The sequence below is a fragment of the Mya arenaria genome, chromosome 3 (assembly GCF_026914265.1).
Source record: "Mya arenaria isolate MELC-2E11 chromosome 3, ASM2691426v1".
NCBI lineage: Eukaryota > Metazoa > Mollusca > Bivalvia > Myida > Myidae > Mya > Mya arenaria.
Window position 1 is genome coordinate 42871414 of NC_069124.1, and position 25817 is coordinate 42897230.

The window sequence follows — 25817 nt, forward strand, 5'->3', positions numbered from 1 at the left end:
ATAACCTCAAAGTATGATTAAATAACATCAAGACAAAGGTGCACAACATATATTTCAGTTGAATCCATTCAGTTTAGTAACTTTGGCTAAATGAGTTATCTTGAGATTTAAGTTCCGATTTCAAAATGCAATATACAGTAGCTAAAGTATTAAGATCAGAGAACAGCTACTATTTGCTTTACACTATATTATAAAACGTACTACACCATGCAAATGTCTAAAACACAGGCTGGATATTTGAATGACTTCACGTAATTTTTAATGTTGTTAAACGCAAACATGTTGTTATCAAAAACCGATAATTTTATTCATTTATTTTAAAATTGATACATTTTTTTCGGAAAATGTTGACATCATTATGTATTATTTACACGTTTATAAGCATTCGGTGCTTCTTTGTTTAATCCGTTTTATTTGACATCGGACAGGTTCTCATAATATTTAAATTATATTTGGCGATATTAGTGCAAAACGATTAACCCGTCCATGCGGAACTCACTTTCTGGCGTGTTTTTCAAACATAAGTATCAAACAAATAAGCCGCAAAAACTACCATCTTATCTATACATTTTTCAGTTACAAAACTCAAATTGGAACTGATCAACAATGCCGGGTCGCGGGCGCCCATCCGGGAGGAAACGTAAAGCTACACCAGACATTCTGGAGACAATCCATGCTACAGAATCACAAGCACCCGAAAAAGACATTGAAAATCAGGAGGGTGTAATTGATTTTGAAAACATGATCTCACAACGTTTACTCCCTGATCGGCGTAGGACTAACCAGTCTGGGTGTGGTTTGGCTGGCACTTGCATATCTTAATCTCATCTCGATCCCCTACCTCCTCATTTCACCTCGCCAGCATCCATTACAGCCACAATACGCTACTTACCAGGCCTCTTACGTCATGCAGTCTTATTTCGATCCTGACCCCACACATACTATCCCAACATTTTTTTCGATTATTTGGCATTTCATGTGCTAAATAAACTTAAGCACTTAATTCTTAACCGTGAATATGTAACTATAGACCTATTGCTAACACGGGCCATCGAACTCAATGGCATTTGCAGGGGCTCCGTATGGCTCCAATAAATGCCAGCCTAATGAGTGAAAAGATAAAGTCCAGTTAATTCAGAAATTGATGGATGCACTACTGATTGACCAAGCAGGCAGACTTACTGGCCATTTCAGTGATAAACCGTTTACTTACCTAGTGTCCCCTCTTAGTTTAACAAACCCCACGGCAATTCATGCTGATACTCTACCTCTCATATTTAGAAGGAGGTTCGGTTAATGATTTCAGAATTCCACCAATAGAACCTGTACAATACACACAATTTGATGATGCTATTGCCATGATAACAAAATGGCCAAAATTGTAACTTGTTTCTGATTGACCTTAAATAAGTATTTCGAATCATTCAGGTTAATCCTTCAGACTTTTTATTGTAGGGTATGTAGGGTAGTACAGTAAACAATAAGTATTATTTTGATAACACTTCAGTCTTCGGGGCATCCATAAGCTGCACCATATTTGAACTTTTTTCAAATATTATCTTTTTTTTTGTCATAAAGCATTTTGTATCCTTTAACCGTATTTAATATTGAGATGATAACCTGGGGGCAACTGCAAGTACCACATCATGTGTTAAAACATGCAGGATTGTAGAGGCGTATCACCAGAACTCGGTGTTCACATAGCAGATGAAATAAATGCAGGGCCTTCGGAGGTTTTAGTCTTCTCAGGTCTCTAACTTGACAGCCATAAGTCGGAAGGTCGTTTACCGTTAGCAAAGCTTTACCAGGTTTGGGACAAAATTCAGGCCACGCTGTTGAAAGACAGAATAACTCTTAAAGACATGCAATCCTAAATCGGCTCCCTGAAAATCTGTTGCCGCGCGATACCAATGTATGAGTCATTCTGCAGGCGCTTAATTGACAAAACATGCGTCTTGTCAAAACCCTACCGGCATTGAAGACTTACCTGTAAGGTAAAAGAGATTTTGATTGGTGATAACAGATCTTTAAATGTCAAAATGGTATATCGGTATTTACTGATCGTTTTGGGTTCCAACGACCGCGTCTAATAGTTCGATGACAGTGCATGGTTAGAAAAATTGTGTTTTGAGTAACTGTCAAGAGGTGCTGATGTCACATTGGGCAACACTTGGCATATTGTCTGACATCATTGTCATCAAACGTTTTCCCATTGTAATAGCACTTTCTGTTTTTGGTGACTTGTCTAGCCCATCAGAACAATCGATTCAATTGTGACAATTTTGCTGTGGTTCATATCTTAAATAAACTCACTTCTAAGTCTGTCAAACTGATTGGGCTGGTACTGGAACTTACACTCACATCGAGGGGTGAATGCGAATAGGTTCTAAGTGACATTAAATAAAGAAGAAGATAGAACCTTTTCGCGTTCACCCTTCGACATGTCTTCATTTAAACACAATCGTTAAAGCTAGCAAGGTACCTGAGACTCTCAATAATATTTGTGATGCCCTAACTCGCTTCCTGATGGACACATTCAGGAAACGTACAACATGAGCCAATGCTGCGCCAAACCCGATACCTGAGTTTTGTCAGGAAAATATTCACCCAGGAGCTAAACAGCATACTAATGCTGAAACAGCACTTATCTCAGAGCTGACTTCTGCCACCGCTCTTCGAGCTTAGGACCGTTTAATCCTACACGTTTTATCGTTGTCGTTATGCCTCGTTCTTTGACTGATTAATAGTAGACATGCGGTATGGTTCTATCCTCGACACTTATGTTTGTTTCATTATTTCAATCATTATTGAAATGCCTACAACAGCGTCAGTCCTTAACTACATGTTTTTCCAGCTTCCACGGGTGCTTCCGGTATTTCTGCTGGTTGCCAGCCTTGATACTGGCGCTAACAGTGTATTAGAAGTCAGGGGAAATATTGTTATCATAACTCCTCATTGCCATCGGACGACCATCGTACGTCGTGGTGTCATTTTGTGCAACAAACCCATGCCCATAACGCGATGGACCAGTTAGAGCCACCAACTGATTGTATGATTATATATTTATTAGTTATAAAGACATGCATTGGTAATAACATGAATTAATATTTCAGATTTCACCATATAGTGCTGGATTTTTCAATATTAAAAATATGTTTAATACTGTTATAAAGATACAGTTTCTGCCGTTTGTTTATTACCCAAAGGATAAAACAATATAGTCGCTGCTTTTTCATAATCTTTCTTGTATGGCTGCATAAACGTAAAGCATTAGTAGTACTAAGTAACTTTGAAAAGTGAACATTTGCAGACCAATTATTGATATTCGAAAGGTAACATTAACTCATGAATTTTCATTTCAGGTTCGTGTACAGAAAACCTGCAAAATGTATGATTTGTATGTCCGTCCGACAAACTCTCTGCTGATTTATGAACAAAAATCTAGTAACAAATTAAACTTATCGGATATATTATTCATGTTCGTTTGTTTGTATATAAACAATTGCAATATCTCGACTATAGTACTATTCGAAATAGCATTTATAGCAATCACTGGAAAAAACAACAACAACTGCTGGTTAATTTTCATCAGACGACTCAACGGAAGGGGTCATCAGGACATCCGCAATGGGGCTAACATGGCTATCTGTTGTGACGTCATTCATAAAGCTGACATGACTTTCACCAGTATCAGTTATGATGTCACTCACTAGCTTAATGCTAATCTCATTTGTGACGTCATTCACAAGGCTGTCGTGACTATCTGTTGTGACATCATTTACAGGGCTTGCGTGGATATCGGCGGTGACATCATTGACAGGACTGACGTGACTATCGACAGTGTCATCGTTTACAATGCTGACATGACCATCAGTTGTGATGTCATAGTCACTATTTGTTGTTGCCTTTTGAATATGCAAGTGCCCCGACCGCCTTATCACTGGGTTACACGTCTGTGTGCATTGGCGGGAGTAGTCATGGGAACTGCAAAACGTGGTGTCACACTCAACGTCAATACCCTCGTGGCTGCTCGTGTACTCAAAGTCTTTGAAGACGAAGCGAGTCTCGTGTGCTGACTGCGAGATAAGATGAGTGTTTGAATCCATCTCACACCTGTGAAAATGATTTAAGACGTGTTGGTTAACAGTGAAAGTGTACATGTACGCTATATCTAATAACTGATTATAAATATATTTCTGGTGCAAATATAAACATGTCATCATTTTTTCTTTGAAATACATCAAACACACTTGAATGAGGAGATTTACATTTGTGTAATCATCGGAATTAACGTTCTACGGTTAACCGTCAACGTCATGCGTAATTTATCACATTTATATCACCGTCTTATGTGTTAACGATAGTTTAAAAATGGAGCAGCTCATGGCTCCTAATTTTCAAATTGTAATTACCAGCTAAAACATTATAGCAACAGTACCCATTTTTGATGAGGAAGTATTCAAGGTTGTTTGAGGCGCTGTTGGCGGGGCGCGTGAAGCAGGAGTGCACGCGCATCTTCACGGTCCAGTCGCTCGTCGTCGTGAACACCTTTACATACACGTCCGTGCCGACAGGCACGTGCAGCGGATTTCCGGGGAGCGGCATCCGGAAGTTGGCGTCGCGATAGAATGTCATGTTGACGCCGTAGTGACTTGCACCCGTGACCGGAACCACCGTGTGTTGGTTGTTGTCGTGATGGATGTGCCCTTTTGGAGGGAAAAATGGGGAATTATTGGTTTTAAAAATATCAAGAAGAGAGGCAAAATTATTCTGTACATTTTGGTTTAAGTAGTAGTTCTAAATACATATAAATCTCATTTAAAGACATACAGAATATTGAAACAACAAAAGCAGTACATTGAAACGTTGACTGTAAAAATATTCTATTTATAATGATAGTAATGCTACTTTAATAAGGACTTCGAATTTTATCTTTTATAGAAAAGTGCTATATATAATGCTAAAACAAGCAATACCTGAAGAAGTCTCGTTTCTTTGGACGTCACACTCCACCCCAACCGTCCAGTTGTAATTGCGGATAATGTAACTGTAGACGGGGTCGTGCTCGGCGTACACTAGCTCGTTGGCGTAAACCAACGCGTTGTAACGTTGCTGTGTTAAAGAGATTAGTAACAATGTAGTTTTCAGGTCTTTCGTTGAAAAAAATATTGAGGCGCAACCAGTATTGAAGGTTGATGATAGAGGAAGTCCATTGTGATTTATTTCAAGAATAATCTCTGTGTTTTAAAAAAAAAGAACTTTACAAAAACAAAAACAACAACATACCTATCAAATTATCGCACACCCATGTTTTCAAATTGAGAACAAAGAATCAAACCAATCATTCAAGCCTGCGTGAGCCATTGCCAATGTGAACAAGTAAACATTATTCATGCCACAAACAATATTAGTTCAATAAAAAAATAATTACGTGCTTTCACGTTCATGCGTGAAAAACAAACATTAACATGAATGAAACGTAGGAGGGTAGTATTTTTTACAATGGGAACAAATAAAAGTCCAAAAGAGTGTAAAGACCGTCTCCGAAGTAAGGCATTGACGGAGTCCCTGGCGGAAGTGCAGGATGCCCCATTCCTCTGTGCCTGTGCATGAGTTCTCTCCCAGGTAAATGTCGGAGGAGAGGGCACCGGGGGCAGCCAACCGTAGGCGATTCATGTCCACCTGGATGTCCCAGCCCTGCTCGTTACAGCTCACACGAATCGCATCGTACACAGTGTAGCCTGAAAAAGTGAACAATGACACACTTAATCTAAATCCTGCGACCATTACATTTTCGTTTATTTGCCCTCTACTATTGCTGACGACATTTGTATAACGACGGTAAATCATTGATAGTAAACAGAGACCAACTGACCCTATATTCAGCGACCCCTACATTTTCGTTTATTTGCCCTCTACTCTTGCTGACGACATTGGTATATTGACGGTAAATCATTTATAGTAAACAGAGACCAACTTACCCTATATTCAGCGACTTCTACATTGTCGTTTACTTTCCCTCTACTATTCCTCACGACATTAGTGTAATGACGGTTAATCATTGACAGTAAAGAGAGACAAACTTACCCTATATTCAGCGACCCCTACATTGTCGTTTATTTGCCCTCTACCATTCCCCACGACATGGATGTAATGACGGTTAATCATTGACAGTAAAGGGAGACCTACTAAACCTAAATTTAGCAAACCACAACATTGTAGTATTGTTTTCCTCGCTGCTCACTTGACTGGTGTAGTGATGGTAAATGCGTGTACAATCATATATGCGAAGTGTTAACGCCTAGCGTCAATGCTTACATGTAGTCATCCTCGGCACCTCAGCGTATCATAACCTATACCCTGGGCAAATCAGCTTTAAAAATCTCGTACTCATGAATAATTAATAAGGTGAAATCCAGCCGCTTGAATGGTCGCATGAGACACACCTCATGCGGTGCGGTAAAGGCCGAGAAGGTTTTGATGTAATCTCGATTCGAAATAATCCAATGAGATCACGGCTTAAAAATCGTTTTGGGCAGGATATTGTTGAATATGCTTCAGAAAGCAGATTTTTTTTCCTTTTTGTTATCGGCTATTTCATCGGTCGGAAAATGCTTGTGAATATTCAAGATTTACGAAGTTTCCCTAGCCAATTTCCCAGGGTATCATATGGTTATGATACGCTAGAGTGCCAAGGATGACATGTAGTATTACTTGAATAAGAATCGTGGGAATATACCGAAATTGAGATATCACAAGTCCCTTTTGTGTATACATATATTTATCACATAAATCATGTAATGGGCCATATACTTTTTTATTTATTTGCAACTTTGTTACTTAGAATCTAACGTATTTTGTAAACTGAAATACTGGCCATCGCTTTAAAGTTGAGATTTTACGACCATTGACTCAAAAGAGAATATCCATTGTGGTAAAAGGTTTGATAGAAATGAGTCTTGAATAAAACTTTGTGGCAAGGGTCCTGCTCCGCAGAAGGGGGGTCGCGGGTTCCATCCCAGGCTGCGTTTACCCCTCAAGAGGTTAAAATGATATCGATTACCGTCTGCCAGGCGCTCGGCATTTTCCAATTAGTAATACTTGGTGATAAGGAATACGGGTATCCGTTAGTGGATACCATGATTGTCATACAATACAGATATTATTGTCTGTTTTTTGTATGCCACGTAATAAGGATTCTTTATCATGTACTAGAAACACGACAGATACGTTGCATTTTTATGGGATATTTAATGACTATTCGGGAACAAATTTAGGGACATATTATCGCCAACATGGCTGATTTCGTTACGGAAATTGCAGCATTAACTTAGAAAGGAAAGACCCATGATTTTGAATATCACCGGAGATGCTTAGAAAAGAGCCTGAACATAAGTAGGTCTACTTTGAGTGTCATTATATGATATGTTCGTAGGTGAGAGGATACCTGAGGTTGTCATCCACCAGGGCTGATAGGTTGTGTACTCTGAGGTATGATACCACCAAGGATCAGAGGTCGTGTATTCCGGGTTGTAGGCTGGAATGTAATTGTTCTCGCACATTATCAAAGAATGGAAAAGAACAGGCGTTGTCATAAGGTCAGTGAAAAGAACAAGAAAAACACACAAATCAGAAAAGTATCGATAACTAAACCTGTAGGTCATATTTACATGCAAGTATCTACAACATATGTAAATAATTCAAGAATACCGATTTGTCATACATGTATATCATTCCATGTTAAATAGTTCACTACATGCACTATAACTTTGTACATTCGTATAAAATGAACACAGTACCATAACAGTCGACACCGGCATCCTCGCTCCTACTACAGTCATGGAGGCCCCAACCCTGGTGATAACAGTCCCGGACATCGGACTCGTACCCGTTGCAACCGAGTTCGTCAAGCCAAATAGTTCCCGATCCACTTCCAAAGCGGGCATTTCCGTATGGGCGACCGTATCTAAATACGAAAAAGGTAGAAACATGCTTTCATGAAATATAACTTCTAGCATATGCATCGTTATAATATTGTTTATAGTGCTACACAGTTTTAAACGTTTGGTTTAAACCTACTTATTTCATGAAAATACACAAGTGACAACATATATTACATTCTAAATATTTAAGTTTTTGATCGAAAGCTAAAAGCTTATAAAGATCATCTTCTTCTGTAGAAAGCAGTTCAATATACTAATGTGGTTGTCTTTTAAGGATAAGTGCATTTATAAATAAAACATCAAAATATATCATAAATGTATATATCGCTATGGAACTAAACAAATGTTTTATATGTTAATGGAAAAACATATATGCAGATCCATGAAATTTGTAATATAGAATAATCATTAAGTGATAAAACGTTTCAATGGAAAATGGAAACATACATCACATATATTGATGATGTAGCCATTCCGACTTTACTAGTTCTAAGGGGACATTAACAGACCACTACGATCCAAATTATGTCAATAACCTGGGTATCAGTATTTACATTTCGTCACAGAATAAGCACGAAATAGACACGCTAATATTCCGGTTTTACCATAACTAAACCACCGCGACGTAACATTGAAGTATGAAACAAACTCAACTTAAGTTTAAAAGTTTGTTTTATTGTTTGTCAAATGAAAGGGCGAAATTATTTCTCTGTCCGAGTGAGCTCAGACACCAAGATGGGGGGATTTCTATGGAGAGTACCTTTGACATATAGCAAGCGACAAGCAAAACACATAAAAAGCACCGAACATAAGCTGAAAGTACTGTATCAGTCGGGAATTGGTTACTATTAATGTACCCCGGTACCCGCAAAAAATGTATCCGGTCTGCGTCCTTGCCCAAATCCACAGTACACTTTAACTGTTCAAGAGTTTAAGTAAAATCATCGAATTTTATAATTACTGTTCCCCCTGGTAATATCCAAGCATCCTACAGATGACCATGACGTCTCTATGATCAAATCTGTCGTCGCATACCGTGCCCCACCGCCCGTTGTGGTAGATCTCCACCCGACCGGAGTAATAGTTGGGACCGTTGACAAGGCGGATACCTAGCGAGGATAAATCATAATGTTGTAAGTGTGATTACATGCCTTGCCTAAACGGCCGTTATTGTAGATATACACCCGACCAAAGTATGAGCAGTGACCGTTCATAAGACTGATACCTGTCGGGGATAGTACCATATTATTCAAGTGATATCACAGACCGCTCTACTGGCAACTGTGGTAGACCTCTAAATATCGGTTGTCATGAAAAACAGCAAGTTTGAGTGCGCGGCCTTTCCAAATATCTTTTATCTTTACCCAGGATAATAGAAAAGTCATATCTTCTGTGAAATGAAGTTATGGTAGATTTTGTTCATTACTTCGAAGGGATGTAAATATCAGCTCAAATATTCTACACTTATGTCTTTATTGCAAGTTTTAGAATATCATCACTGATTTTGGTTTAAAAACCGTGTTTTCTTTTTCAAAGGGAAATCATTTCTAAACCTACCTTTTGAATTAGGAAGAAAGGCAGAATAAGTAGCGTTAAACCCTGTCGGTGTGACAGAGCCGTCCGTAGTGAACACTGCAGTCATTGTAGGTCCGGTGGAGCAAATCTCCGTGTCGTTCCAGCTTATTCCAGGAGCAGCTGTTGAAGTAACGCTTTAAAGATAAAAAACAAAACAAATAGATCTAATTCAAATGAAACAATAGTGATAGACAAACTAAACCTACCTAAAAAGATTTTCTTCAGTTCAATTTCAAAGCAACAAAATAACCCACATTATCATTGAGGTTGTACAAAGAAGAACACAATTTTAGAAAACTGAGGCACCACTATATTTCTGAGCAATGAAGCAGTGAACAGCCTCATGATGACTCCTGTAATGCGACGTTTTTCGTTTGTTTTTTCTTCTGTATACAGTGTAATCAAATATCAATCGTTCAAAATAACATTGTGACCAACAGTCTTATAAAAGTCTTTATACGAGTATTTTGGTCCATACAATATATCTGTATGAACTTTCGGATCACCAATGACGATATGACTAGATAGTTAACAAAGCTGATATTTGAAATAAAATGAAAATCTTTGTTAAAAAGATAAACATTTGGCGATTCAAAACACAAGCAAGCCACAAAACTATGCGATATATACCTGCTTATAATTATTATCATTAGTGTTTGGTCTCCCTTTCATTTTTTTTGGAATACGGCACACAATGGTAACAATAACGAAATGTAAAAAAAAACATACATCTCTGTCAAGGTACGATTATTATGATATAATATCTCACAAATACTTTAAGGAAAAAAATCATGTTCATACCTGCTTATTAACTGATACGACGAAGAAGGCCCATCATAAAGCCGAAGATGGTCACAACAGGTCTCAAGGTTCATGTCCTCAATATAGAGACACACACGGTGACCGCTTGGAACACTTAGATGGTACGTACACCGTAAGTTGTTGTCGTAATGGTAAGGATAGTTTGGTGAGGCTATATAGCCCGACCAACCGTTGAAATACCCTCCACAATTGGGTGAATTTGCTGAAATATCATGTTTCTGTTGATCTCGAATTTAAAAAATTGTAATCGACGAGATTAACACGTCGTTAGAAACGTCCCATGATCAATAAGAACAGAACGGAGTAGAACTGAAAAGACGTTTATTGGGACGCATGCGTAAGTACATAGTGTTGATACATGATGAGTCTGATATTAAGCATACATTATGTGTTACTTCAATAAGATATAAGTAAAAGTTGTAATGCTTGACACATTAAATATATGTACGTTTATAACTCAATAACATTGCAGTTTTGGAAGCAGTAAACATCTAGTTACAATGCACAAACCGTGTTACGAATAATTACATAGTGATTTTTAGCATAGTTGCAGAGCTTAATAAACTCACATTAATTTACCGAGTTCAATAGTTGGTAGTTTTTAAATACAGAGGGGCATACATTATAAAAACGTTTTATGTACTTCTTCTTATAACACACAAAATGAAACTGACATTCAATATTAACTTGGCTGTAACAAATATAAACACGTTTATAACGTGGACTACAAGTATCGTCCATGGCCGCTCGTGTAAGATAGGTTCATCCGAACCCAAGCGTAGGGTGTTTTGTGGAAACGAAGTTTCGAGTTTCTGCAGAACACCCTGCGCGAGGGTTGGGATGAACCTATCTTACACGAGCGGCTATTGTAGATGCTTTTTCTCCCACCTCAGTTAAACAAAATAAATTTTAAAAAAAATGTTGTTTTTTTCGCTGGAACTTTTTTGTGCGTAGTGAAAATAATGTGCGATAGATATGTGATAATTCGTGGTTGTCATGAACATGCTCGCAGTTATTCATATTATGTAAATGATCAAATCGTTCTTAAAATAGTTCTGAACAGAGGGCAGCATTATTTCCTGAATGATGCGCGAATTTTTTTATGGTGCCATGGATTTTAAATATTGCCACAATAAATGGTTTCCATGATGCTACAGACGACGGTCTTAAACAAGGGAGGTAACTGTGTTATGACAATTAAAAAACGAGTTACATACGGGTACTTGTTTTATCTTTGCCCGTAGGCAAGATAAGAATTTCCAGCACGGCCCAACTTTTTAATCTACTAATCTGAGTTGGGAGAATATTATTTCTAGACTATCGTTCAGTTTGGATGTACATACATTCGCAATATACAAATCTAAATGCCTTATTTCGTTGATAATTCATTTAAGTATTCCTCATACTGGGACATTTTATAAAACTCATTTGCATATCGAAAATAGACTATTACTTAATGGTCATTTCCGTTCCTGTTTAAATGTATGTTTACTCCTACATTCGAATTTTTAATCAAAAGCAATTACTATTTTTGCAATACCATAATCATTTAGGAGTTTTGTACCATTATAAACCCATTTAAAATATTCATTATGACTACCAGCTAGTACTTGTTAACATACAACTCTCAGCAATATATCATTGTCTAATTTCACCCAGTACTTATTAATCCGTACATACATTCGGACTTATTCCGATACCTTTTGAGAACTATAAGATCTATATTGTCAGTTATTCGTTCTTCGAAAATCTATCAACGATGATAACACAACGATTAGAATGCAATACATGTGTTTAAAGATACCATAAACGAATAAATAACTGATTTTGGTAAGCGTATTTCAATATCTAAATTACATATTATCAAGGGAGAAAAGCCTGCCAAACCCTAACACAAAATCGACCCTTCTTTAGAATAATTTGGACTAAGTAAAGGCCCAAGATAATGCTTTTGTCTGGGCTTAAAAACAAACAGATACCGAAGTGCTGATCAATTTTGTTCATGGCTGTAGCTCAAAGACTTATGTAGACAATCACGACACAAAAAGTACACCTATTACACATTCTTAAGACATTTGCACTCACAGTGATACAAATAAACATCTAGTACTTCCAAAGGATAAGGAGTATAATTAGATAATAAGATTAGTATAAGGTAAAAGCGAATGGAATTGTGAAGTGAATATAATATAAAATATAATATAATACGTTTTGTTATTGTGCTATTTGTTTATATGAGTTGATTAAGATGTGCCCGCGACCATTGACTGCATAATAGCTTGACGCCATCATCACTTAAATTGTGTTTTAAATGTCATTAGTGACATGAAATAGAAGTGACAGCAATTCGAAGTCAAATCCGGAAATTGGAGTGAGGTACAAGAGATCCGGGAGCGATACCCTAGCTCTTTGCGAAAAGACGTTTTGGTTCTTTAACGTGCTCGAGATACAACTTTCTTTGGTTTAACCAGTACTTAGTACACCACCTCTAAGTATTACCCTTTAAATGCCGAGCGCTAGGCAAGGAAACTACTGGTGTCATATTTAAACGTCTTACGAATTGACGCGGCTGGGGTTTGAGCAAGCGATCTTCCACACCCGAAGCTTACGCTCTACCACTGAGATTTCGGGGCGGTCATGTTGTGTTATTATTTATAGTTTCTTATTTAATACTTACAAGAAGTATCTGGAGACCAAGTGGAAGTAGCTTCTGTTGTCATTGCCGATATTTGCCCTAAATTCAAAAAAAATCGAAGTATAAAAACATCGTTTGTCATTAAATCGATTTGCTCTTGTTTTGAGACAAAAAATAGTTAACTCGGAAATGCACCTGAAAACACGTAGTTTATAATAAGATAATAAATTTAATGTTAGATAGTGAAATGGCAGAAAACAAACACTTCAAGTTTAAAAAGAAAATCTGTTTTAGTGAGAAGCGAGCCCACGCTGGTTCCATCACGAAAAAAATAGAAGAATGATATCAACTCGGCCACAAAAACTCATACATAACGAGATGGATATTTTAACCATTGTTGAACACATTAAAACAATACGTGATAATGCAAATAAAGCTAAAGCCTTTTGCCGAATCGTGTTACTAATGGTTCTAAAAATCGTGGACTTCAGAGACAATATTTGAGCCTATATCAAAAGTAATTGAAAACATTCAGCTGTTATTTTTTGATTTTTAACACTCCTGGTGATTTAACAAAAAGAATTTCGTAGCGAAAAACAAATTCGTAAAAGTGCATGTTACAATCCATGAAATAGTCCCTTAAATAGGTTTCTATCACTTAAAATAGCATTCGTATGTTGGATGAAATATGACAGTACCTTAATATTTCTTTCATGGATATTCGATAATTACTTCCTTCATACACTTATGGCGGCTTAAAATACAAAAGAATGAAACAAAACGTATATTATTGAAACTTACCTGAACAATCTACGCCAACATCATCGTAATGACTACAGTAATTATTCGACAACCAAGGCCCGGAATCACACTGAGCTAGACTCCACTCTCGACCTCGACATTGGAGGTCCTCTATCATAATTGCTCCATAGCCTCGTCCCTCAATATAATACGAGCGGTAATAGGTCGTTGATCTATGTGTGGATAACACGCGCAGACTTTATGAACTCATGATAAGAAAGCATCTTTTTTATAAATTAAGTCACATTTTAATAGATCTATTTTAATAGATCAGAACGAGATGGTTTTTGTTCTGCCTTTACCTGCCCCAAGATAGAAAACACATAGATGACAAATAAATAAAACCATTGGAATACCAGAAAGAAGAATAGAACAAGTTGCATACGGATTCAGTATGGTATTTTGTACTCATGTAGAACAGGTCTGAGTGGTGTACGGGAATTGTGTTCTGAAATGTTGTCACAAGGGGCAACTAAAACAGTCTGACAGAAACGTGTTAAAGTCAGAAATGTACTCCTTGACACTTCCCAAGAACTTATGAACGTTTCTTGAGTTCGTCTCGGAAACTCAAACACTTAAATGCGGAGAATTGGGTAGGGCTTTAATTTCACTTCCGGTATAAGCCTTAACTACTTCTTACCCATAGTAACCGAGGATATAACACACTGTCTGTGCGTCCCGGATGTCAAAACCTCTACTACAAACAGTTCCCCACTGTCCGCTGTAGAACACTTCGAGTCGTCCACTGACACTGCCATAGCCACCATCAACAAGTCGAATGTCTCCATCTGATGGTATAAATTACCGTAAGCCATTATACCCACATCATGTAATACTAAGAACCGATGTATAATTGAACAAACTGAACATTCAAACCAATGGCTTTATAAAATAACAAGCGAAATTGTTGATCAGAATCCCTAAATCAACAGTATCCTTCACTGATATAAGTGTAAGTTTTGTTAAAACACCGCAAGAAACAATGTTAAATATTGCATTCACTCTAAATGGTAATATTGTTTTGTTAAGTTACATTTTTAAGTTTTAGCTATATCTCGCAATTATTATATACATACACTTGACATAAAAAAGTATTATAATGGCTGAAACCATTTTTCAACCAATTTATATGTGTTGAGACGACGTAATATCTTAAGTCTGAATGAACGCCTGTTATGTTCGTCAGTCCGACCGTCCGTCCATTCGTCCATCCATTCATCCATCCATCATCCATCCATCCATCATCCATCCATCCATCCATCCATCCATCCATCCATCCATCCATCCACATCCATCAATCCATCCTTCCATCTACCCATCCACCCATCCTTCCAACCTCCCATCAATCAATGCGCATTAACTCACCTACAGGCCTGCCAGTGTAATTATGAATCGATCCATATGGCATTGAGGTTGATGTTTCTCCATATGCTGCAAATGTACGGTTACAAAGTTACTGTCCGATTTCACGGATACACGCGTCTTACCAGTGGTAGAAAGGAGAAATAAATAACAGTTTAAACACTTTGGTCTGCTGGCACTAGCACTGGGTCAGGTGCCAAAAAGGGGTAAGTCGGGAAACCGGATTTCTTTCATTAATTTTTGCTGATTGTTGCAACCTTCGTTATAAGCAAAATGAAGTTGTGATATATTTAAACTTACTTAATTCTCTTCTTAAATCAAATGTGTTACTTTTCAGCATACTTAAAAGAAATATGCACACTCAATCTGAGAACAAATTAAAAAAAAAATCAATTTGCTTATTATTCACTTCTTTGTAGAGTGTATATCAGACATACTTAATGGAGGTTTTTGCAAATGATTTATTTCTTGGTTATGATTTACAAACTGTATAAATGCGTTGCAATAAAACCTAATGCGAAATTATCCGCATACAAGATAACAATTTAAATTGCTTCATTATTTGCTCTATTCTGTTTGATTGATTTCACATTTTTACTATCGTTTCAAGTGTAGTAACCCAAAATAAATAACTTTTGATGTGGTCAAGAAAGTGACTTTTCCCCAGTTTGTGCAAACTATCGATACTTTTTATCAGTCAGTTTTATAAATGTATCCAGCGAAATGAACTTACAATTGCAATCAATACTGACATCCTGGGAGTGGTCACACGTATTTGACAGCCAGACCTTGGATTTACAATGTTTTACGTTTGATTCACCTCCGAAACATTGTAAGTCTTCAATAACCACGTTTCCTCCGGTAGCTGGTACCCCTTCGTATATCTTTCCACGTCTGAGAGAAACAAACTATCAAGGTTTACAATACATCTCAAATGAAACGGTTGCAAGATTTCCTATATATAAGTGATCACATGTATATAATAAGTATAATAATGCACGAAAAAGTAACCCTTCAGAAGCCATAAGGCATAGACTAAACAAACGGGGACTAAAAAATGTACCATACAAGCATGGATAAAACACATGCTCGAGTTCTAATTTTTTGTCGGATATTGGAATGCGCCGATTTAATAGTATGTGCAATCAACCTATCAAACATAGTGTGTTGAGGAAATGTTGACAATCACAAATGTTGTGTATTTGTGTGTGTTACAAAAACTTATAGAAAGATACAACATAAATACCTCGGAGAAAAATGTCCACGTATATAATTGTATATGTATAAAAGACGAATAGCCCGAAGTGTGGTTGCAGTCCAAATCAAAACCTTCTATTTTCATTGAAACGTTAGCTATTTATACATATTCTCATATTTAGTCGATGCAATCATTTTTGGATCTATAAGAATGCTTTGTTTGCAATGCATCTGTCACAACAAGATTCGGTTAAAAAGGATTTGTTTATTCTATAACATAATAGCAAACGAACGTCGATGTGCAGCTCACGTTCTGCAATGTTCACCGAGACCCTGTTCTACAAACATAGCCAGCAAGTGAGCTTTATATTGAATATAAACATTGGTAAAATAGGAATCTGTCTAGTTTCTTACGAACAAAAACTAATATAAGATATAAATAGTACCCGTATCCACGATAGTAACCCAGTGTCCTGCACACAACCATCAGATCATTATGGTCGAAGTTTTGTCGACACACAGTCCCCCATTGGCTCTGGTAGTAAACCTCAACCCGCCCAGAATGGTAGTGATCACCGTCAACCAGGCGCACTTGTGCAGCTTTTTATCAATGTCATACACAGATAAGAACGTTAGTTAATATTCATGTTAGTTTGTTCAAACATAACGACCATTCGCTCACTTGCTCATACGAACTAAACACGAGAAATTACTTTTATCAAAATCTTTGGTTGTCCGATAAGTGCAGTGATTAGCACACTCACCCAACCTAGGCGAACCGGGATCGATTCCCGACCTGGGCGCATGTGATTTTGGTTTTCAGCTTACCAAGCCGGAACAATGGGTTTTCACCAAGTACTCCAGTTATCATCATAACACTAGGTTATACTTTAGCAAATCAATGTGTTGTAATAACTTGCTTCAAAATCTTGGTAAAATAAATTAGTTTAAACAAAACTTAAATATGTTCTAATTATGTACAAAAGGATATATCATTTTCACTGTCAATAATTTTTAAAGAATGAAATCGAGCAATTTGTTGGAATCATAAATAATCAATAAGGTAGCTTGAGTCCATCATAAAGTTCAATTTGTAAGAAAACAGAAACACTTACAAATCGACGTAGTTGGATATGCTGTTGTCGGGTGTTGACCTATAACAAAAAACTTTTGAATTCAAGATTGTTTCGACTACGAGAATTGTTTCATATCAATTATGAGGTTGCAAGATCTTATTAATCAGTGAAAAATATGAAAAACTACCTAAAAGCGTTTACAGTTTACAAACGAGATGTTTTCAGATGTTCAAAGTCTGTTAGCGAGGACTTTATGGTGAACAAATATTGTTACAGAGCTATTTAAAAGCCAATATGTTGAAATACCTCTGCAATCCACTTCAGCATCATAACTGCAGTGTCCATTATTCCAGTCGATTGCACACTGTGATAGGTCATCCTCATAACCATGGCAATTCATTCTGTATATCGATGGTCTTGGAAAAGCTCTATATAATCGGTACCTACTGAAAATGCAAAATGATATAACCATTGTTTTAAATGTGTTGTTGTGATTTAAAGGAACTCTTTCAATGATTTAATGTTGGCAATATGTTTCCTTTGTTCATATTCGGTAATTTTACTTACTTTTATAAATAAAGCCCAACCTTACATTTGCAATAGATCCTTGTTAATAATAGAGCTGACATTATTTAACATTTTGATGATGTTTAATAATTGTTACAAGCATTTGGTGCAAATGTTTGCGATGTCTAAGTTTAAAAAATCATGAATGTCCCATTAAGTTAAAAATGAAAATACGTACGAGGAGTAGCAGGCCAATAATGTAATTAATTCAAATAATGGCTGAAACCATTTTTCAACCAATAATATGCGAGTTTATTTCATTAATATTCCAATGTTAAATTTCATATTGATCGACAATTTACGTGCCGAATTTATTGGTTGAATTGTCAGTATATTTGCCATTCCCACTTGAATTGAAACTAAATGTTTTGTCTGATTATTTCATGACGAAAGCGTCATAACATTGCTGTAAGAAGTACGCAAGGTGCTGCCCTACTGTGGTTGTTTTGGATTAAACACTATTTTAAAATGCAAACAATTGTTTTATTTTTAAACTGACTTATAAACTTATGCATGAATATCTGCCTAATTATAAAAAGCTTTGCGTGTCGATGAAGACGACCAAGGAGCACACATTATTTTTGCCAGATAATTTATCACAAAACGGCGGAGATGTTATTGTTCGTATTTAGATTCGTATTGAATTAGAGTTAAAGTCTTGAAATGTTTTTATTAACATAACCCTTATAAGGCGACATCAATGCCATCTAGTTTGTCAAGTCACGTCCTTGTAAAATATTGCTGAAGAAAAACAACAACAAACAAACGAAAAAGAAATAAACAAACAAACAACTACAACAACAACATACTCTTAAATTTTTAATCCAAACATTTTAATGACAATTTATTTCAGTTTCAGTTTTGGTTGTTTCAGTTCCTTAAACACATATTTTAGCAGAAGCGAAAACAAGTTAGATTTCAACGGACATATATTGTCAATAAATATCACAACTCATTGAAAACCAACAAATTAATACCTAAATGCTCCAGTGTAGAATTCTAGTTGTCGGCAAATAACTTTTGCGTCGTTGTAGCTGAAATGATCGTAGCATACGTTTTCCCACGTCTGGTTGAAGGTGTCATATACTTCTACACGACCGTTCGTATAATCAGTTCCACCAACAAGACGAACCGTGTCTAAAATTAAACCATCAATAACTATATGTGTGAGTTATAACATGGTTTTGTGTTAAGCACCTAGCCTAGTACTAAGTATATCTTACCATACGGTACTTCTGCCGTTTTGACTTGATGTACATATAGTGCGGTGTAATCCTGAATTGTACTTCCGGTTCCCGTTTAACTTACTTCAAACAACAGTTTGCTTGGATGGTAATTTAAATCAAATGCATCTATTTAATAATTTGGAACATATAACGTTTGTTCAAATGAAACATAGATGTTTTATTGACTCGTATCCGTTGCTTTGTAGGATTTCTTCGCTCAGTTATTTATTTTGTTCTGATAGGTCGGTTTCCTCCATTTTTGATTTTGATCTTTCTTTACTAATTTTTGGGTGTCAAGTGTTTACTATTTTGCTTGCACATTTTCTAATCATGCCTGATTGTTTATACAGAACACACCCCTGTTGACTACCACTAACAAGATATTGAACATGAAACTAGTTTTTACAACTTGCAACTAATAACTCCACCCAGCTTGTGTTTATTTGTACCATACCGGAAAGGTTGTATGTATATTAACGTTGAAACAAAGACTTCTTTTTTGAAGTTGTAACTCCACCAGAGCATGTATTTTTCTAAGTTTAAGAAGGCACTTATCATATCACTGATATTTACACTTAAGTATTAACTAAACCAACAATAGCAATATCTGAATATATGAAAACAAAAAGTAACCTTACATTTGCAATAGATTAAATGTACGAACCTAATTAAACACAATGATACAAAATCAATGTATGAGTAGTTTAAATTCCTTTAGAGAATAGTTGTACATACTACAATCCACAGCGGCGGCGTATCCGCTGTTGCAGTAATCTCCGACGTTTGAGGTACACAAAGACACGTCATTCTCGCTGCCCGTACATTGTAAGTCTGACACCAATCCGTAATGGCCAACATATTCGCGGGATATCTGGCCAGGGCTGATACAGAGAAGAACGAAACACAGTGATATTATTTTATACAAACATGTTCAATCATACAAACATATCGTCGTCCTGATTGGTCATGGTCAAAATATCATAACAGAGGCATTAACAAACCGATAATAAATAGAAAAAAGTGTTAATCTAACAATGGTAAAAATGGTTTAAACAATATTTATTTTGATATAACATATATAATTGATTAAGTTCGAAAAATATTAGTTTATTAATGATAAACAAAGACCAAATGTGCCATGCGTTGAAAGAAAACATGTAAATTATGCACACAATATTGAAGACTAAATTAAGAAGAATGCCTTGAAGCTTATGTTACGTCTCGCGTCTGGTTATATTCTTACACGTCAGTTCCATTAAGAGTTTTGCACACGACCCTGGCCTCATTTGGCCCAAAGTCATCAGCGCAGATGTATCGCCATGTATCAGTCACATTCACAAAGATAGTTCCGGTCAGATTGTTATGGCCTCCAATCAGCTCGATGTCTGTTTCTGTGTGGTGAAAACGGATTGATATAAATGTAGGATATACTAGACAGTACTGAAAGATAAATGTTCATGCTATCTCAGATGATGCTTATATTTTATCTGTTGAACTTGATTAACGTAGGGGAAAGTAATTGTGTGACCGCTCGGTCTTAGCCGCATGTTATTATAAATTTAAACCAAGGCTGTTTGTCTCGAGGCACAGAACTTGGGAGCTAACAGAAACTTAGTAAACTCATATAAATCATATTTACATTATTGCTTGTTAAGGCATTGTTATGTAATGAATATTATGTTTGCTAGCACTGGATTATATTTCATAAAACCTTTCTAACTGTTTGTCTTAATTGTTCCAAAAACGCTCTGAAGGTATTTGCCGAACGATACTTCGTAAATTAGCTATTAACCATCAATGGTTGTTGCTTTTACATGTCTTTATTTTAACAAGAGCACTGACAGTAAACAACCAATAATTTCAAACCTTACTGTGGTTATTTTTCGTCTAATTATAAAGGTAAGACAAAAATGTATATTATTAGAATATAAGTAAAAATTTCAATCGTGTAGGAAACTATTTCACCACATATTATGTTCTAGTAGATCGAAATTGTTTCTAACACAACCCCCTTAAACAGAGGCAAAGATAAAAACTACTTTTTACCTAAACAATCCACTCTGACACTGCTATATTGTCCACAGTATGAATTGTAGAGATAACACTCCGATATGTCAGTTTCATATCCATTGCAGTTCGCGTGAATCAGTTGAGAGGATCCGGCGTACTGACCATGCCGTATTAATGCATTCCTGTAAGAATTTCGTAAAGCCTCAATGAAAATGCCGTCCTCTTTACGCTTGGATTAGAATGCAAAATGTTTTATTTTAACACAACAATATTCAGATACAATATAATTTTGAAAACTACAATAATACACAAATATCTTCTACCTCCCTTGGTGTTATCATCTATTGGTGTATGCATTGGCTCAATATTTCAGTTATCTTTCTTCAAACGAACACTGGTAATATATCGTTTTCTTACTTTGCATTTACGAAATTATATTCCATTTTGTGTTTATGTGTGTGTATGATTTATTATTATAATTTTATGTATTGAAGTATCAATATTTTGTCGTAGTAAAAGACCACATTGTATAAAAGATATTGATGTACCGTAATGTGTTTTCTTTTTAAAATAAGGTTAACTCTATTATTTTAAATAATAATAATAATATGTGCCTTTAAATATACTATAACATTTACCATGTTGGACGATATGCTGTTCTGCAATACACGTACGCCTCCTCGGGACCAAACCCTTGGTCACACATGTACCTGTAGCTCCCAGCACCTCCGACGGCGTGATCAGTTATCCTTGTGCGATAAATGTCAACAGGAGTATCTGTTAACAGCGGTTTAATGTGTGTGAAATAAGTTAAAAAGCCTGTTGTATTTATTAGATAGTAGGACTTATGTACAACAAATCCTTTGTGAAATGGGAGCTCCATGAAACTGATGTGTGTGCATAAAGAAGTTTACGGCTTAAATAATAGTATAGTACAAGAGCATATTCTTTTCGCAATACAAGTAAAAGGAAACTTATTTGAGAAAAATACATCACCACTATGATATATGGTCTTAAGTTTTTTCTATACCACGGCACTTACTACATTCAATTCGAATAGCGTATGGCACATGGCATGTGTGTGATAGCCAAGGGTCAGACTTGCAGAACAAGAGGTCTTCCTCCGAGCCGTCACAGTGTAGGTAATTCATCGAGATCCCCTCATTTGGAGTACTTAAATACTCCCAACTTGCTGAGCCGTTGCTATATTAATAAATATTTGCATATACTAACATATTTTGACAATTAATACTAAATCATAATAAATGCTTTGACATTATATATTTATTAAACTGCAATATCAAAGTAAAAACCAAAGTAACTACAAAACAAACGAAGCGTCTTCGAAGCGCTGTTTTAAAGTAATGAAAAACGGTGATACAATGACGCAAACTTATACAATATTCCATTAAATATATCCAAACAGTTGTAGTTCTGTGTGTATACCACGTGATAAAACGTCATATATGCTATGCCGGAAGGCAACATTTTGCTTTAAATGATGACTTAAAACAAAGATAACTTTTCTCTTACTACACCATTTTAAATGATACAAAGGGCAGAAAATGCCGCTTCAAGAGCCCAGTCTTCGTTTTATTACCGAGGTTTGAAAAGGTGATTAGTTTCATCAAAGACTTCGACAAACCTGTTTCAAAATTATGTTTTGTCAGTACTCCGGAAAACGGCCGATTTGTGAAAGGTTTGTCGAAGTGTTTTAAGAGAATAAACTTTCAGTCAAACCCTGGTTTAAGACCGAAGGCGGGGCCCCGTAAGCGTCGTATCGTGTAATGCGACGTACAATAGTGTACCAATCTATTAATGAATTCTCAAAGTTCCATTCAATAACTTTAAGTAGTTTTTTAGTTATGATTTGGACATATTATTTTAATAAATATAACGATCAAGGACAGATATTTCTGTAACAATGGGACCAAGTGTAATAATTTGGCGCAGTGAATGATTTCATACAGTCATGTAGAAATGTTTTTAGAAAAAGATTTGATTCAGAATAATTCTTGAGTAATGCCATGGTAAAATATTTGCTTTTAAAATAAACAAAAATAAAAACGGCCAAAAGTTATAATTAAAGTGCACAAATTTTGCATTTACAAAGTTTCAATCATTTTTGAAGTAGTTTCCGAATTTACTTCTTGACAAGATTTGTTTACATTAAGACAGAAAAACCAAAACCAAAAACAATTATATTAATAAAGCTAATAATGAATAGAAATGTTTTCCGGCAATGTCATACTTAACGACAACATAAAACGCTTTCAAGTTGATAGAATACTAAAATTTACTCTTTGTTGTGGCTAATATTATACTTCTTACCCATTTCCATTATTAAATTATCATCAAAATGCCGTTTTCTTTGCAAAAGTTTTTTTTTAAAAACTGTTATTGTTGTTGTTGCTGTTCTTGTTGTTGTTTTTGTATTATTTTTTTTGTAGTTGTTTGGGTTTCGAAGACACAAATCTTACCAGCTAGATAACGCTTAACATGGAATCAATTTGAAGTAGCACGATACTGAGAAAAGCAGATATAAGAATAAATAAACATCTGCCTTTATCTAGCTCATTCATAAAGTTCTGAAACCAACGTCGTACAAACTGCTAAAGGTAATCGTAATAGTTTTACTTATTCAGTTGTCAAGATTTATGTGAATTCAATTCCGAGCATATCATTTTGAAAATAATATTAATATTTTTTATGTCACAATACATGTATTTATGTTTCTATTGGTTGTTCCGTTCTTTTTATTTTTTCACTGTTGTATGTTTTTATTTGTATCCATTTCAATTTATTTTGCAGCTATTTTAATCTATACATTCGCACAAAAATAGCCCAAGGTGTCAGAGTTTCACATATTCACAATATCAACAACTCAACGCATTATTTAGCTTCTCCAACACAAAGAACTATGAATTCAAAACCATCAAATATCGTGAAAAGGACGTTATCGACAAAAAATAAAAAATAAAAACATTTTAGGATAAATAACTTTGAAGAAGGTAAGAGGGAGAGAGGTTTGAATATTAAAATGAAGAAATACGTGAACTGATTACGCAATCGTAATAACTCGTCCATCTCCGGCAATCTCGGGAGATAAAGTAATAGTCTAGCGTGATCCGATATAGGTATCAGGAGATTCGCTCTATGCAAGATATTCCAACATAAACGCATGTAGAAAGATGTATACATTACTGAAAACTTTATATAATAAAACAAGTTTGTTCTTTGTTATTCTCTTGAAAGTTCAGAATAACAAAAGCAGTGATATACTGAAATCATTCAACGAAAACACATATTCACTTACAAAGCGGTTGCAGAAGCATTGAGCATCCCGCACACAACCTGGGCAATTAGTTGTTGGCTGTAGTATGTCCCAGAGCAAACTGTCAACCATTCCCCTCTGATATCGACCTGCAGTGTGCCCTCGGAGAAACTTTTTCCTCCCGCCAAACGCACCTTTGTTTCTGGGTCATGGAATTGTCGAATATATAATTGAAATACTATTATCAAAAACCATCATCATCATCATCATCATCATCATCATCATCATCATCATCATCATCATCTTTTATCATCTTTATCTCCATCATCATTTATCATTATTATTATTGTTATTTACAGGCATGAAGGACTCCATGCGTACTTTGAACAGCCCAATTGCGTTCATATCCCCGATAATGGCATCAATCCCGCAATTCATTACTTATATTTACACCAAAAGTTCATTATTTCATTCAAGAATATTTAAAAAAGACTTCCTTTCATTTAGAAAGCCTTTCAGTAATTCGTTCCAACCCATTCTTTTAATAGAACAACCCGACTGTAACCGGAAACATTCTATCAAATGACGTCATAATAACGCGGGAAAAGATCAATCACTTGAAATCACTTTTAAACGTAAAATTGAAACACTTAAGGCAATTTTTTTTTAAACAAATCATAAAAAATAACACTTTCAAAAATGTTGATTTATATTTTACGGCACCTGCTGACACGATACAAACAATAACAAGATGAACAATTTTCATGTTAATTGTTATGCGATGAATTGCGATCCGAACATATCCGAAGATGTTGCATTCAACGGGCCCCAATTTTACGAAACTTCTTAAGTCCCTTATGACAGGATTTCGCTAATCTTACAATTCTTCTTTGTATTTTATTCGCGTTATTTTAGCTTCATTAGGAGTTATAAGACCTAAAATAGGAATTACTTCTACGGTCATCACAATAAAGCATATTTAATTTACCTAAATCACAATTAAGTATGTGTTTTGTCTATTTGAAATAAGCGACTTAAGGCTGTTAAGCTTAAGAGGTTTCGAGAAATCAGAGCCGGGTGATTACCGCAATTGCCGAAAGGCATTTCATTTAAGGAATGGAAGTGGAGTAGTAAATATTGCATTATTATTATTATTATTATTTATTTATCTAAATATAACTTACCCCCATATGACGGCGAGAAGTCAAGCAAAAACACAAGTATTAATGACGCCAAAACTTTCATGGTGGTCCAAGTCACTGTACTCAACGCACATTCAATTATAATTATATATGTTATTAATGTAACGCTATTATCAATATATATGCT

The 25817-nt window shown here is 35.7% G+C and overlaps 1 protein-coding gene across 1 annotated transcript; it reads right to left on the bottom strand.

The window, feature by feature from the left end:
- Nucleotides 1-3085: 3085 nt before the first annotated feature.
- On the bottom strand, nt 3086-22755 carry LOC128226037 (deleted in malignant brain tumors 1 protein-like). Its single transcript, XM_052935936.1, has 22 exons — nt 22748-22755; nt 22257-22417; nt 21853-21991; nt 21251-21396; nt 20448-20595; nt 19940-20085; nt 18956-19115; nt 17718-17854; nt 16782-16935; nt 15872-16032; nt 14417-14564; nt 13777-13949; nt 13018-13074; nt 10320-10542; nt 9501-9652; nt 8905-9052; nt 7800-7966; nt 7448-7537; nt 5539-5741; nt 4977-5112; nt 4439-4706; nt 3086-4113 (listed from the first exon to the last, which is right to left on the bottom strand). Exons 1-22 carry the CDS (start codon nt 22753-22755, stop codon nt 3579-3581), a joined length of 3660 nt encoding a protein of 1219 aa, XP_052791896.1. The 3' UTR covers nt 3086-3578.
- Between the last annotated feature and the right edge of the window lie 3062 nt (nt 22756-25817).